This window comes from Primulina tabacum, chromosome 12 (genome assembly GCF_025594145.1).
Source record: "Primulina tabacum isolate GXHZ01 chromosome 12, ASM2559414v2, whole genome shotgun sequence".
Classification (NCBI taxonomy): Eukaryota; Viridiplantae; Streptophyta; class Magnoliopsida; order Lamiales; family Gesneriaceae; genus Primulina; species Primulina tabacum.
The window spans coordinates 38,157,598-38,172,182 of record NC_134561.1 but is presented as its reverse complement, the minus strand read 5'-3'; the positions used below and the strand labels follow the sequence as shown (position 1 = coordinate 38,172,182).

The window sequence follows — 14,585 nt, the reverse complement described above, 5'->3', positions numbered from 1 at the left end:
ATAGACTCTCCTATTTATATTTATTTATTTGAAATTCGTTAGTTATTATAGAAAAGGGGAAAAAAAAACTAAAATCAATTGAATTTAAATATGTTCAAACAATTAGAACAAATTTAGATTTCCAAAAATGATTTCAAATTTGTTCAAAAAAGAAAAATAAAAAAAAATTTCCCTTACGGTGGACTCTCACGCACATTAAGATTCCCCATTCCGTATATCCGGATATTATTATCCTATAAATATTCCCTCGTCCGCCATTTCAGAACCTCCCCAAAATCGTGACTCTCTGTATCCCTTCTTCTCTACTGTCTCTCGCTCTACAATTATATTCTTCGGTGGTTATTGTGGCGGTGAGAATGGTGTCTTCGGCTTTGCTACCAGATCTGGGGACGGAGATCGTTATTCCGGTTTGTGCTGTCATAGGCATAGCATTCTCGCTCGTCCAGTGGTTCCTGGTGTCGCAGGTGAAAATGTCTCCTGAACGCGGCGACGAGTCTGCTGCTAACAACGGTAAGAATGGTTATAATGAATACTTGATAGAGGAGGAGGACGGAATGAGCGACCAAAGCGTCGTTGCTAAGTGCGCCGACATCCAGAACGCCATCTCGGAAGGTCAGAATAGTTTTTAATGTTTACGTTACGCCAAGATCTAGTTTTTTTAGTTATTTTGATATAATTTTTCTATGTGTTTGTGTGTGTGTCAAGTTTCTTTCTCTTGTTCTTGCTGGATTTAGCGCGATTTGACTCTGGGGAGCTGAAAAACTAAAGATTTGGAAAGGAAATTTTGAGTTCTTGATATATTATTATTATTATTATTATTATTATTATAAAATATAAGCTCATATTTGGTTATGAAGAAGTCTCTTTAAGTTTTTTGCTTAACAAAGGTGATTCTGGGTAGCAAGATGACAGCTTTAGCTTCTTCTTTTTTTGTGTTTCAAATTTCGATTCTTGGATTTGTGATGCTCCCTAGATTCCAAATCGAACTTTCTCAAGACGAATCAATTGTCAAATGTGTAGGTCTAGCAGTTTTATTAATTTATACAGTTTGTCAGAACGATCTTAAACTAATATGGTCTACACTATTTGTGTCCTGCAGAGTAAGGATTAAATCATATTGTATAACACACTTTTGGTTCAAAGAATAATATTTCTTCTCTACATTTATTTATATTTATTTTATGACTCATAAGTATTTAGTTCTTAATCACATAAATTTTAATGGGATAAACTTTGTTTTGTTTGATTTTCTTGATGGTGAGTTTTTAGTATGACAGGATTTGATTAGAAGGTTGGTGCAATGTGGTTGGAGTCAAATAATGTTATAGATTAGCTGGCACCAAAGGAATGGTGAATAAATTGATTATATTATGTTTCATTCTAAGTTGGTCATTATTTAATACTAATTGTTTTGTTTACCAAGGTTTTGAAAGTGTGTAGTATTTTATTGACTAATTATTCAAGGAGAAACAATTGGGTCTTATTTACTGTATGAATTATTTTATTAATACAGTATTATACTATATCTGTATATCATAAATGAATAAGATTATTTTACTGCCTCGCATGTGTACAAGATATGGTGCTGAGTGAGTAGTGACGTCTCGTCCAACGACTTTGTTGTGTAGCTTTTTCTTAGTTTCTACTAGTTTTTCTGGAAGACGGAATCCATGATGTTGGTGTATCAAGTGCTTGAGGTTGGACATTAACTATTTCTGCATTTTTTATATATTTGATTACGCGAAAATTATATTAAAATTATATTTTTACTGTCCTCGATAGAAATCTTGGTTGGACTGGCATGAAGTTTTACATGAGATTTAAAAAGTGAATTATTCGAAATTCTTATATTTTGATATTCAAGAGTGATTGCTAGTCCATGGTGTTTCATCATGAATTAATTAATTCTAAAATACATGGGGAAAAAACCATCACGTGAATTAATGAAAACATAAATTACTGCATTTAAAAAGTAGCAGCTTTAGTGATAGATAATAAAATGCTACGCAAATTGAGTATCTAGAGAATATTGATCGTGAATTACTTTTCTGGTAATATTGCTGTTGCTGCTGTATCAATTTTCTTTTTTGAGGTATTTAAAGATCCTATATAATTAAAATCTTTTAAGCTGCTAATTTGGAATTACTCTTTTTTTTTTAAATAAATATTTGGATCACACTGGATTTGCTTAGTTTATGTTTTGCATATAGTTGTTATGAATTCCTGCTATTTATTGCATTCCGTTACTTTTTTTTAAACGTTAGGGCCTACATTAGTGATACCCATGAATGTTACTCACCAGAAATGATGAATAATTTGATTTTATTATTTTGTTTCTATATGGCCTCATTGTTTAATTGCAATTTCATATGTTTACCAAGGTTTTGGAAGTTGTATAGTATTTTTTTGGCTATGCTACTTACTCAAGGAGAAACAACTGGATTTGTTTGTTTTCCAACTTATTTTAGTATGTGAAGTAAATTGTTAATACATTTTTATACTACATCATATATGAATGTTTATAATTTACTACACTGCATGTGTACTAGATATGGAGCTGTGTGACGTCTTATCCAACGACTTTGTTATGTAGCTTTATTTTTATTACGTTTAGTTTTTCTAGAATATGGAATCATGTGACGTTGGTGTATTAAGTGCTTGCGGTTGGGTAATAATTATTTCGATATTTTTTTGTATATGATTACGCATTTCTAGAAGATGGAATCATGTGACGTTGGTGTATTAAGTGCTTGCAGTTGGGTAATAATTATTTCGATATATTTTCGTATTTGATTACACTAAAATTATAATTTGTTTTCCACAATAGAAGTGCTGGTTGGATTGGCATGAAGTTTTACTGTTTTACATGAGACTTGAAAAGTTAATGATTTGAGTTATATTTTGACATAAGAGTGTTTGCAAGTCCATGGTGGTGCATCATTATTTCCAAATTATGCGAAAAAAGGAAACTAGCATTTGAACTCAAGAAACACAATTTAATCATTTGAGCATAATTAACTGCATTGGGAGAAACTTTAGTGATTAAATAATTAAATGCTATCCAAAAAGGCGATCTAGAGAACATTGATTGTGGATCACTTTTCTGGTAGTTGTGCTGTTACTGCTGTATCTATTTTCTATATTGAAGTGGGCAAGTAGTTAAGATGCTATATGGTTAAAATTTTTGGAGCTGCTAATTTAGTATTACACTTGATTTGCTTGCCATATAATTATTATTTCATGTTTGGACCTATATGCTAGTATGGGATTTTGTGGTTCATAATTGTTAACGATTTTTTGCATTCGATGTTATTGTCCTATGTAATATAACTTGGCTTGCTATAGCTGAGACTTATATTATTCTTGTTTAACAGGTGCAACATCTTTCCTCTTTACGGAGTATCAATATGTTGGAATTTTCATGGTTGCTTTTGCAATCCTCATTTTCCTCTTCCTGGGCTCAGTTGAGGGCTTCAGCACAAAGAGCCAGCCTTGCACTTATGACAAGGAGAAGTCATGCAAGCCAGCTCTTGCAACTGCTGTCTTCAGTACAGTATCCTTCTTACTTGGTGCTCTCACCTCCGTCGCTTCTGGTTTTCTTGGGATGAAAATTGCAACCTATGCAAATGCGAGGACAACATTGGAAGCTAGGAAAGGCGTTGGGAAAGCATTTATCGTGGCATTCAGATCTGGTGCAGTAATGGGTTTTCTCCTTGCTGCAAATGGCTTATTGGTTCTTTATATTACTATAAATCTTTTCAAGCTCTACTACGGGGATGATTGGGAAGGCCTTTTCGAGGCAATTACTGGATATGGTCTTGGAGGATCCTCCATGGCTTTGTTTGGGAGAGTTGGAGGTGGTATTTACACTAAAGCTGCTGATGTTGGTGCTGATCTAGTCGGAAAGGTTGAAAGGAACATACCGGAAGATGACCCCAGAAATCCTGCTGTAAGTTACTGTATTTATTTGAAATTACTATTTCAAAAGCGACATATTGTCAACAGATTAATTTTCCTTTGTCAGGTGATTGCTGACAATGTTGGTGATAATGTTGGAGATATTGCTGGAATGGGGTCTGATCTTTTCGGTTCATACGCTGAATCATCATGTGCTGCCCTTGTCGTGGCCTCAATATCCTCCTTTGGAATAACTCATGACTTCACTGCAATGTGCTATCCTTTGCTTATAAGTTCCATGGGAATCCTTGTTTGCTTAATCACGACCCTTTTTGCTACTGACTTTTATGAAATCAAGGCCGTAAATGAAATCGAACCAGCACTCAAGAAGCAGCTTATCATCTCCACTCTTCTTATGACTGTGGGAATTGCAATTGTCACCTGGACTTGCCTGCCGTCATCCTTCACAATCTTCAACTTTGGTGCCCAGAAAGTTGTGAAGAACTGGTAAGGACTGATTCAGCTGTTGAAAAATGGAACTAGTTATACTTGTATCTTGTATTTCTATTTTCAAATTCTCTCTTGAATGACCAATCTTGTATGGGCGTTTAATGGAAATGGAATCCCTTTCTCCTTCATAGTTGCAATTTTCATTTTGTTGCAATTAAAATTGAGGGTCAATTGAGTTTCCTGGAGTTTCCAAACATGTTTGAAGAATGTGATTTGGTCCCATCGTATCTGCTTTTGGATCTGGTACTTTGTTTATCTTCACTTTGATAATCTTATGCTGTGATTTAAATTGACATTACATGACATTTTTTCCCAGGCAACTGTTCCTCTGTGTTTGTGTTGGGCTATGGGCTGGACTTATTATTGGGTTTGTGACTGAATATTACACCAGCAATGCTTACAGGTGCACAAAGGAATTCCTTTACATATTTGATTGACATATAGCAAATTGATCATTATTTTTCATCTTGCTGGTTGGTTATTTTATTGTAATAACTTAGTTTTCTAATTTTTTTTTGTTCAGCCCTGTGCAAGATGTTGCTGATTCCTGCAGAACTGGCGCTGCCACCAATGTTATATTTGGCCTTGCCTTGGGATACAAATCAGTTATAATTCCCATTTTCGCAATTGCTATAAGTATATTCGTGAGTTTCACCTTTGCTGCGATGTATGGTATTGCTGTAGCTGCCCTGGGAATGCTGAGCACAATTGCTACGGGGTTGGCCATTGATGCTTATGGTCCGATAAGTGATAATGCTGGAGGAATAGCTGAGATGGCTGGCATGAGCCATAGAATACGTGAGAGAACGGATGCCCTTGATGCTGCTGGTAACACCACTGCTGCAATTGGGAAGGTATTATCTCTCTTTTGCTGCCCTATTGGTATTGCATGATTTAATTTAATTATCAAGTATTTCTGTGTGTTAGAACTCTACACACCCAGAAGTTTTATGTTTAAGAGCGCGGATCTATTGGTACAAAAGGAGAGATGCTTTGTTTTTGTATAAGTTGATTGATTTCGATGCTTCCTACTTCATTTTACGCATTCTGATTTCTCAAGATATTTAATATAATATTAAACATCTTTTTTCTGTTAATAATAACTAATAGATAACTCAATAAAAGTAGAATATCTTTCATTTTATTTTAAAACCTCTCTAATCACTTCCCAAACTGATCATTGTTCGGTCTTGTCTGGGTATTGCTACATGGGGGGAAAATATCTGCCTTTCTTTTTAACTCACATAGATACAGGTTTTTCTGTGTTACACCCTAAGACTAGAATTTCTTGGCCTTTATAACTTTAATCCAACTTGATGCCTTTGTTCTCAGGGGTTTGCCATTGGATCAGCTGCACTTGTTTCATTGGCACTTTTCGGTGCATTCGTGAGCCGGGCGGAAATTACAACTGTCGATGTTTTGACTCCTAAAGTTTTCATTGGTTTAATAGTGGGTGCCATGCTTCCATACTGGTTCTCCGCCATGACCATGAAGAGTGTTGGCAGTGCTGCTTTGAAGATGGTCGAGGAAGTTCGCAGGCAGTTTAACACTATTCCTGGTATCATGGAAGGTACTGCCAAGCCCGATTATGCTACTTGTGTGAAGATTTCCACTGATGCATCTATTAAGGAGATGATACCCCCTGGTGCTCTTGTCATGCTTACTCCTCTGATAGTTGGAATCTTATTTGGTGTTGAGACCCTCTCTGGCGTTCTTGCTGGTTCTCTTGTTTCTGGTGTCCAGGTATGTTTTTTCAATTCTTGTTGAAACTCGATTATTTAAACGCGCATGGAGCTTGCACGTCCTTGTGCCTTGTTATAAAGGTAGGTACATGCCTTATCATAGTGTGTTAGACGAAGTCATAATATTTGTAAACTCTAGGTAAACGGAAGGAATTATGTTATAGTATCTTTTTCTATATTTTCTTTTCAACTAATGAATGACAACGGAGAATTTCTCCATTACATTTGCATTGATGGCAAGTAGGCATTTCCTTTCTGAAGTGCCTCGCCTTGCATCTGGTCATGTGCCTGAAGGGATTATAGTTACTCTGTTAAACTAATGTTTTCAATTGTCAACAACCGACAGTTTTCAAGCACCCCTATTTTTATCCTTACAGGTTGCGATATCCGCTTCCAACACTGGCGGTGCATGGGACAATGCTAAGAAATACATTGAAGTAAGTGTAAATGGTTTTATTTCTACCAGTTTAACATTTTAGGGGCATTGATTTCTTACCTCCACTCTATTCTATAGGCTGGTGCTTCAGAGCATGCAAGAACCCTTGGCCCCAAAGGATCAGAACCACACAAGGCAGCTGTCATTGGTGACACGATTGGAGACCCTCTGAAAGACACTTCAGGTCCCTCACTCAACATCCTTATCAAACTCATGGCTGTTGAGTCACTCGTGTTTGCTCCCTTCTTTGCCGCTCATGGTGGCATCCTATTCAAGATATGAGGTACAGATGAATAGGCAAGGGAGTGTCTTGGCATCATCCGCTTTCGTCCTTGAAGCTTGTACCCGTTTCTCTTGTATTTCACCACTTTATTTATGATGGAAGGTTTTAAGTTAGCTCATCTACCCTTCATATATTATTATTATGATTGTGAGGGTAAGGATGATGATGAAACTCTATGTTTTTGCCTTGGGAGTCTCGAAATCGGATGTGTTAGATTTTGTTTCGATCCATTTTACAAATATATGGTTTTCATTTTGACATTTAATTTTGTTTTTAATTCTATATTTTGTTTAGCTTAGATATTTGCAACTATATTGCTTCTTGGAGCATATGGAATTATTGATGATTTGGGCTTTTTTTTAGGCTTCTGTGTATCTTCTTGATTTGGTACTTGGATTAAGTCTCTTGCACTTTATGCATCTGATATTCATATTCTTTACAAGTGTAAAAACCATAACATATTTAAGTGATGGTGAAATACATGAATTTAATGAGAGATGAATGCTAATTATCCTATTTAAAATGGACCCCTTAATCTTTTAATTTAGTACATCCTATTTTATTTTAATAATAATAATTTACTATTAACTTGATAAATTTGGCAATTAATTTAATCAGAAACACTATTTAAAAATTAGGGGTGTCAAAATGCCACACGATCCGTCAATCCGACACGACCCAACACGAAAAAAATCAGGTTCGGGTTGGGGTTTTTTCGTGTTCAGGTTGGGTTGATTCGGGTTAGTGCCATGTTAGGCGGGTTTCGGGTTGGGTCGCGGGTTGACCCGCAAACTTTTTTTTTGAAAATATTACCTATATTTTTATATATTTTATACTTAAACAAAATTTATTGTATATTTATATGATAAATTTTCATCATTTAATATTTATTTTGTATATTTTTATTTTTTTTAACAATTTTTTATTTGATTTAGTAAATATACTTTTAATTTTCTATGATTAAACTTTCAAATTTAAATCGGAAATTTTGTTATTATGTGTTTAAATTAAAATATTATTATTATTTTTTATTTTTTTGAATTTTTTTCATTAATTTTTTTAAAAAAATTTTAAAAAAATAAATAAAATTCGGGTTAGGCGTGTTAGATGGGTTGAATCGGGTTATACGAGTTCGTGTTTGGGTTGTGGGTTTTCGGGTTACTTCGGGTTCGGGTCGGGTTCTGGTTGAAAAAAAATAAAAAAAATTTCGCGAGTTGACTCGAAACCCGACCCAACCCACCCGATTGACACCCCTATTTAAAATGGATCCTTTTCATCGTTTTTTCCTAATTTTTTTTAAAAAAGTAATCATAAATCACATTTTATACACGTGCAATTATTATTTTTGTCAAAAACCACGCCAAAACATCTTGCTTAATCCGCTTGTCATAGCGTGTGGTTTAGAGTTATAATAATTTATAAACAACATTCAATTAAATAAATCATCTTTCACTCTATTTCAAATGTCATTCAAAATTGTTCCTCCTACAAAAAATTTCATCATCTTCTTGTATATTCTTCAAATAATCTTGTATTTGTTAGACTATTTTTTTTTTTTATTTTACTATCAATATTTTGTTTGATGTTTAGAAGTAAAAAACACAACATAATGCAAATGTCAATTTTGTTGTGTTCAATTGTTAACTTGATTTTGAATCTTGATTATTGTTTTAATTAGGAATGGAAAACTCTGCTTTTTATTTACATTTTTATAAGAGTAAAAGATTATTGGGCAAAAAAGGTATGTTTTTTCATCAGTGGTATAATTTATAAAATTATATAATGATATCATCGTGCAAATATTTCAGTATGTCTGAAGCACATATTATTGACTTGCTTTATATGCATATAAATACAAAACGGCTTCTATTAAAATTGCAATTCCAGATGTTCAGATTCAAATTATTAAGATACAAAAGTACACACTGTTGCCGGACACCATATTTCACTACAAGGATCTTCCACACAGGGTACGAATTTCAGATGTGCAAACAAGAGTACAAGTCAAATCTCCCCTCGATAACCCCCTGACCCGAAATAATCCCTTCTTGAACTGGCAATTTGCATGCTCTTTTGATGCTCCAACTTGGGGCAATCACGGATACGATGACCAAGCCCTCCGCAGTAAGCACAGCCCTTGACTCCACTCGCATTAGCTATCTCTTCCACATCTTCCATTGGATCGTTGAGCTCTGCAAGAACAGGCGGTATCCTCTGCTTTGCTTCTTGTAAGAGGTGCTTCAAATCAAGAAGGGTTGTTTCGCTTTGGTTCTTGTTAATAAACGTTGTGGCAATTCCTGTTTTCCCACATCTGCCAGTTCTTCCGATTCTATGGACATAGTTTTCTATTTCTGCAGGCATATCATAGTTGATGACATGCTGAATGTCGGGAAAATCGAGCCCTTTGGAAGCCACATCCGTAGCTACCAAAACATCCTTTTTGCCAGATTTAAAGGTTGCGATGGCATATTCTCTCTCTTCTTGATCCTTCCCTCCATGAACTGCAACAGCTTCTACTCCCTTTAGAAGAAGATACTCATGAATGTCATCCACATCCGCTTTGTTCTCACAAAATACCAGAACAGGAGGTGGGGTCTTTTGCAAGCATTCAAGGAGGTAAACGATCTTTGCTTCTTGCTTCACGTACTCCACTTCTTGAATCACATCAAGATTAGCTGCTCCGGCCCTTCCAACGTTCACAGTTACAGGCTTCACTAGAGCACTCTTGGCAAAATTTTGAATCTTTGTGGGCATTGTAGCTGAAAAAAGCAGGGTCTGTCTTTGTGCTTTGAAGTGATCGAAGACTTCTCTAATGTCATCTTCGAAGCCCAAGTCAACTAAGCGATCTGCTTCATCCAGAGTTAGATATCTGCAGAATACCGTGCAACCAGTTCAGATCTATTTCCATATTTGTGTAATCAAGGAAAACACATTTCTAAAGGAAAAATGTACTTGAAATCATTCAAACAGGACTACAGGAGTTAAAGAAGAAAAGTAAATGCATTATAATTATACATTATCAGCTTCAACTGTAACAATATTAACTGCTTCAACGTTTTCAAAATTACAAGCACAATGCTTGGATAAGCCCAATACACTGTTTTGCACATTCAAAATTGCTACCTAAACATATCTTGAAAATGTAGCAAGTAAAATGCTAAATTCTCATCTCGCTCGTAACATACCAAAGTGAATGCAACCATATCCAAAAACAAACAAGTTCCAAGGACCACAACACTCATGAATCAGACTAGTGCTCACAACCATGATTTCCTTCTAATTGGTTTCACAAGCATGCAGATCCAAGATTAACTTGCACCTATGGCCCAGCCATGATTTCATTCGAATCAAAAATTGAAATCAGAATTGACCCCCGAAATAGAAATGAAACTAAAATTGTGAACTTACGGTTTGATTCTGGTTCCCTATAAAGAAGAAACCAAACAAGAAACAAGAGGAACCATAAACATAAATTCATTTTAGAGTTCACATAGATATATTAGTTCATGTAATTTAAACTATATTTATAAAAATTAAATTCAAAATCTATTCATTTTCATTTCTAATAGTAAGAATACTAATAATAATAATAATAATAAACTATTAATATTCAGGATACTTTGCAATATAATCGTTAATAATTAAATTTAATCAGTCTGATTACTACACGATCACACTTTATATTTCTTTTGAAAATAACTCAAAAGAACAAATTTTGTTCCAAATCAACTAAAACCGTAATCAAAACGACTAAACCATATTGAGTACATTTATTCCAACAAGGGATCGGGCCATATTTTCAGGGTCAAGACACAATCAGATCTTTGCATCGAGCATTGCACAATCAAATAAAACCCATAAATTGATGCCTAGAATGTATTTTATAACAGAAAAACAGCATAATCAAGGTTCAATGATTTTCTATAACAGAAATGCATTCGTAATTCCAAATCCTTACAGAGATCTACAAGAATAACGTACCAGAGACAGACTTCTACAATACAGCAACAACACTGTTTGGAGAGGTGAAAAGAGAACTTTAAAATAATGACCATCCCCTAATTTTATGATTTTGAAGGCAAGTGAAAAACCGTTATTGATTGGGCCAACACTAATTCATGCAAAAACTCATCACTGCAAATTTAACTTTAACATGCAAAATAGTGAAGTGAGCGTAAGCAAAACCAAATCATGACGAACTCTAAAGAAAATGGAGAGAAGAAAACAAACCTGCAATTATCAAGTTTCATTTTCTTCTTTGCTAGCATATCCTTCAGCCTCCCCGGTGTAGCAACAACAATGTGAACTCCTTTTTTAACGACATCAAGTTGCGATTTCATATCAACCCCACCAATACAAAGCAAAGGTCGCAATTCTGGATAGCCAGCATTTTTCATTGGTTCAAGAAATTGTTCCACAACTTCGTATGTTTGCCTAGCAAGTTCCCTAGAAGGACAAATAATTAATCCAAACGGCCCTTCTCCAGAAGCAATTGGCATCGTCACCTCTTCTTGCAAAGCGATCATAAGAAGTGGCAACACAAAGACTAACGTCTTCCCAGATCCAGTGAAAGCAATCCCAATCATATCCCTTCCTGACAAAATAACCGGAAGCCCCTGGACTTGGATAGGAGTCGGTTGCACAATTCCCTTGGACTTTAACTTCTTTAATATTGGTTCCGGAAACCTCATATCTTTAAAATTCTTTATGGGCGGTGGAACATCATCTCCATCCACAATAATGTGCCACTGCTTCCTAATGACATCACAAGCCTTCTTTGGCATCCTCCGAATCGGTAAGGGTGGCTTCCACCCAGTTAACAATGGCTCCGAATAAGTGATGCCTTTCGCCAGCTCCCGAACCGACATCAAAGTTTTCCTATCTGATAGATGTTCAATCATCTCTTTTTCCTGTTGTACGATTTGCTCAGTTTGTGTAATCTCCGGCTGCTCTTTCTTGAGTTGAGAAGCTTTGACAAGCAAACTCGGTTTAGCCTCAACAAGTTTCTGATTCTCAATCTCCTCATCAAGCGGAGAAGACTTTCCTTTGCGTTGGAGAATCTTCTGAGCTTCCATTGCACGACGCTTGGCCACGGGTACATACTCAATATATCCATCTTCTTCTTCTATCGTGTCCTGAAAATTTTACCTCTAAACAGTCAATTATAATAAGCATCACAAACTAAAAAAAAAAACACGAAAGTCAAATGCAATACACTTGGATTTCAGCAAAACCTCAGGCAAATAATAATACAATCTTCACAAACAGATAACAAACTCATTAGAATAAAATGTAATGGAACATTGATAAATCTAATCCACGGGAAGAGGAAGTCGGCCTTGCTCGTAGAATTAAAAAAATTAAATACTTGAAGTCGGTTCCACTCAATCAAGGCAACTAAGATTTATAACTTTGAACGAGGAGTCAAAAAATACCACGCAAAAATCAAGAAGCCCAATTACACAAGCATCAGACGAAATTGCATGTATCCCAATCAAAAATCTAAAAGAAAAACCACGCCAACACCGAATAAAAAAAAGTTTGAATTTTGAATTGAATAAACAAATTCTAGAGTAAAAATCGAAGAAACTGGAGGATTAATTATTACCATAACTGCGGTCGAAGAGGCAAGAAACGCGCCACCGCCGTCGATTTCCCCCGTTCGCTGAATGAATAAAATTATTTTTCCTTCTTTTTTTTTTCACTCGAAAGAGTTTATTTGTGATTCCGCCATTGATATATTTTTGTGTGCGTATGTAATAACAAGTTAAATGCCGAAAATACCCCGTTCACCTCAATTAAAGTTGGGCCTTTGGCTGAATTGGGCCAACCCTGGTGGTTAGGGCCTATGCCATGTATTTTCTCATCTACTTTTACAGGGAGATGGACTATTTTATTTTTCACTAAAATTAATAGTTTTTTTATTCCTAATATTTTTATCCTTTATTTTTTAATTTTTTTATTTAAATTAGTCCTAATTGTTAGTTTTATGATTAAATTTAGTATTTTCATGGGATTTTTTTAAATTTTTTTTCATAAAAGTTTTGTGGTCAAAATATTACATTGATACAATAAATTTATTTGTTGTAGTAATTTTTCCCACCCTAGCAAAATTTGAACCATGTGTTTAAATTTTTTTGTTGTTGTACCATTGGGGTTTATTTTCTATTGATTATCATATAGTTATAAAATTGTTACATAATTAATATTTATTTTATTAGTATAAAAATTATTTTACATTCTTAGGGAAATTCTAATTTATATTATTAACTTAAAAATTTATACTCTAAAAATATATCAAACTTAAACTAAAATGATAAATTAATGTGTTTTAATAAAATAAATTTTTTTCCTTACCATTAGTATAATAAATTAATAATTTTATTAAAAATATGAAATTGGTAACATATTACTTTCTTAAATGAATCTATCGTTATTTTCTTTTCAAAACAATTACATCTTGTAGATAGACATTGCTGCTCTCTTTTTTTTTAATAAAAAAACAAGGCAAAAACTGGTGTGAGTTAGTCTCACGGATCGTATTTTGTGAGACAGATATCTTATTTGGGTCATCCATTAAAAATATTACTTTTTATGCTAAAAATATTATTTTTTTTTGTGAATATCGGTAGGGTTGATCCGTGTAGGACCGAGTGCTTACCACTTTACCAAAAGTTATAGCTAGTGGTAATGGTGCAACTTAAATCTTTTAAACCGCACATCAGCTCAAGCACCACGGTTCGATCGCTCCACCAAGCAGGGACAATTATTGCACTCAACAATCTCCCTCCCAATAATTGCACTCCTTGCAATCAACGGGAATCGAACCCATAACCTTGGTTCTGATACCAATTATAGGACCGAGTGCTTGCCGCTTTACCAAAAGCTATAGCTAGTGATAATGGTGCAACTCAAATCTTTTAAACCGCACAGCAGCTCAAACACCACGATTCGATCTCTCCACCAAACATGGACAATTATTGCACCCAACAACTCGTCTCACAAATAAATATTCGTGAGACCGTCTCACAAAAACCTACTTAAAAAAACAATTAAACAAAACTTAATTAAGTATATTAGAATAAATCATGAAACTTATCTTCGACAGATCAAACCATAAAATATAAAATTTTTAGATTTCCATATTAATTAAATAAGTCAACTGACACATTCAATTTGCACAATTTACCAAATTTGCATAGATCCTAAGATTTTATTTATTTGTGCACCTAAACATACTACACTTTCATTTCTTTTTTTCATCTCTCTTTCTCTAACCCCAAAGTCACAATACCCCATTTCCCTTATCTCTCAGTCCAAAGAATGCTTTGTTTTTCTTGGGAAACTCCTCTTTTTTTTCTTTTCCCTTCGTTTTTTCCAAGGTTTATCGAAATCCCTTCTTCAAGAAAACAATGGAAAGAGCCACCCTTCCCGATGCCATACGAGCATGAGTTTTATTTGGTCCGACATTCCCTTTTGTTCCTTTGCAAAAGTTACTTAAAATATTGAGAGTTGGGAGGTTTCATTTGACATTGCCACATTGGGAATGCCTCCCAAAGAGACCACATAACACAGATCAATAAAGGGAAACTTGTAGTTTTTGTTTGGACAAAAGCTAACTTGTAGTTGTGGTTGAGAAATCTTTAACTTGATCAACTCTTGATTCACTTCTCAAAAGAATATTTATTAATATAATAATAATTATTTTTATTTATCA

General features: G+C 34.6%; 2 protein-coding genes across 2 annotated transcripts; one reads left to right on the top strand and one right to left on the bottom strand.

Annotated features, from left to right (window-relative positions):
- Positions 1 to 256: 256 nt before the first annotated feature.
- LOC142520038 (pyrophosphate-energized vacuolar membrane proton pump-like) lies at positions 257 to 7,230 on the top strand. The gene is made up of 8 exons (XM_075622986.1): positions 257 to 612; positions 3,375 to 3,949; positions 4,025 to 4,404; positions 4,724 to 4,810; positions 4,931 to 5,261; positions 5,740 to 6,150; positions 6,527 to 6,586; positions 6,664 to 7,230. Exons 1-8 carry the CDS (start codon positions 357 to 359, stop codon positions 6,865 to 6,867), a joined length of 2,304 nt encoding a protein of 767 aa, XP_075479101.1. The 5' UTR covers positions 257 to 356; the 3' UTR covers positions 6,868 to 7,230.
- A 1,487-nt stretch (positions 7,231 to 8,717) lies between these two features.
- On the bottom strand, positions 8,718 to 12,615 carry LOC142520614 (DEAD-box ATP-dependent RNA helicase 35). The gene is made up of 3 exons (XM_075623666.1): positions 12,477 to 12,615; positions 11,099 to 12,003; positions 8,718 to 9,737 (listed from the first exon to the last, which is right to left on the bottom strand). Exons 1-3 carry the CDS (start codon positions 12,477 to 12,479, stop codon positions 8,873 to 8,875), a joined length of 1,773 nt encoding a protein of 590 aa, XP_075479781.1. The 5' UTR covers positions 12,480 to 12,615; the 3' UTR covers positions 8,718 to 8,872.
- Between the last annotated feature and the right edge of the window lie 1,970 nt (positions 12,616 to 14,585).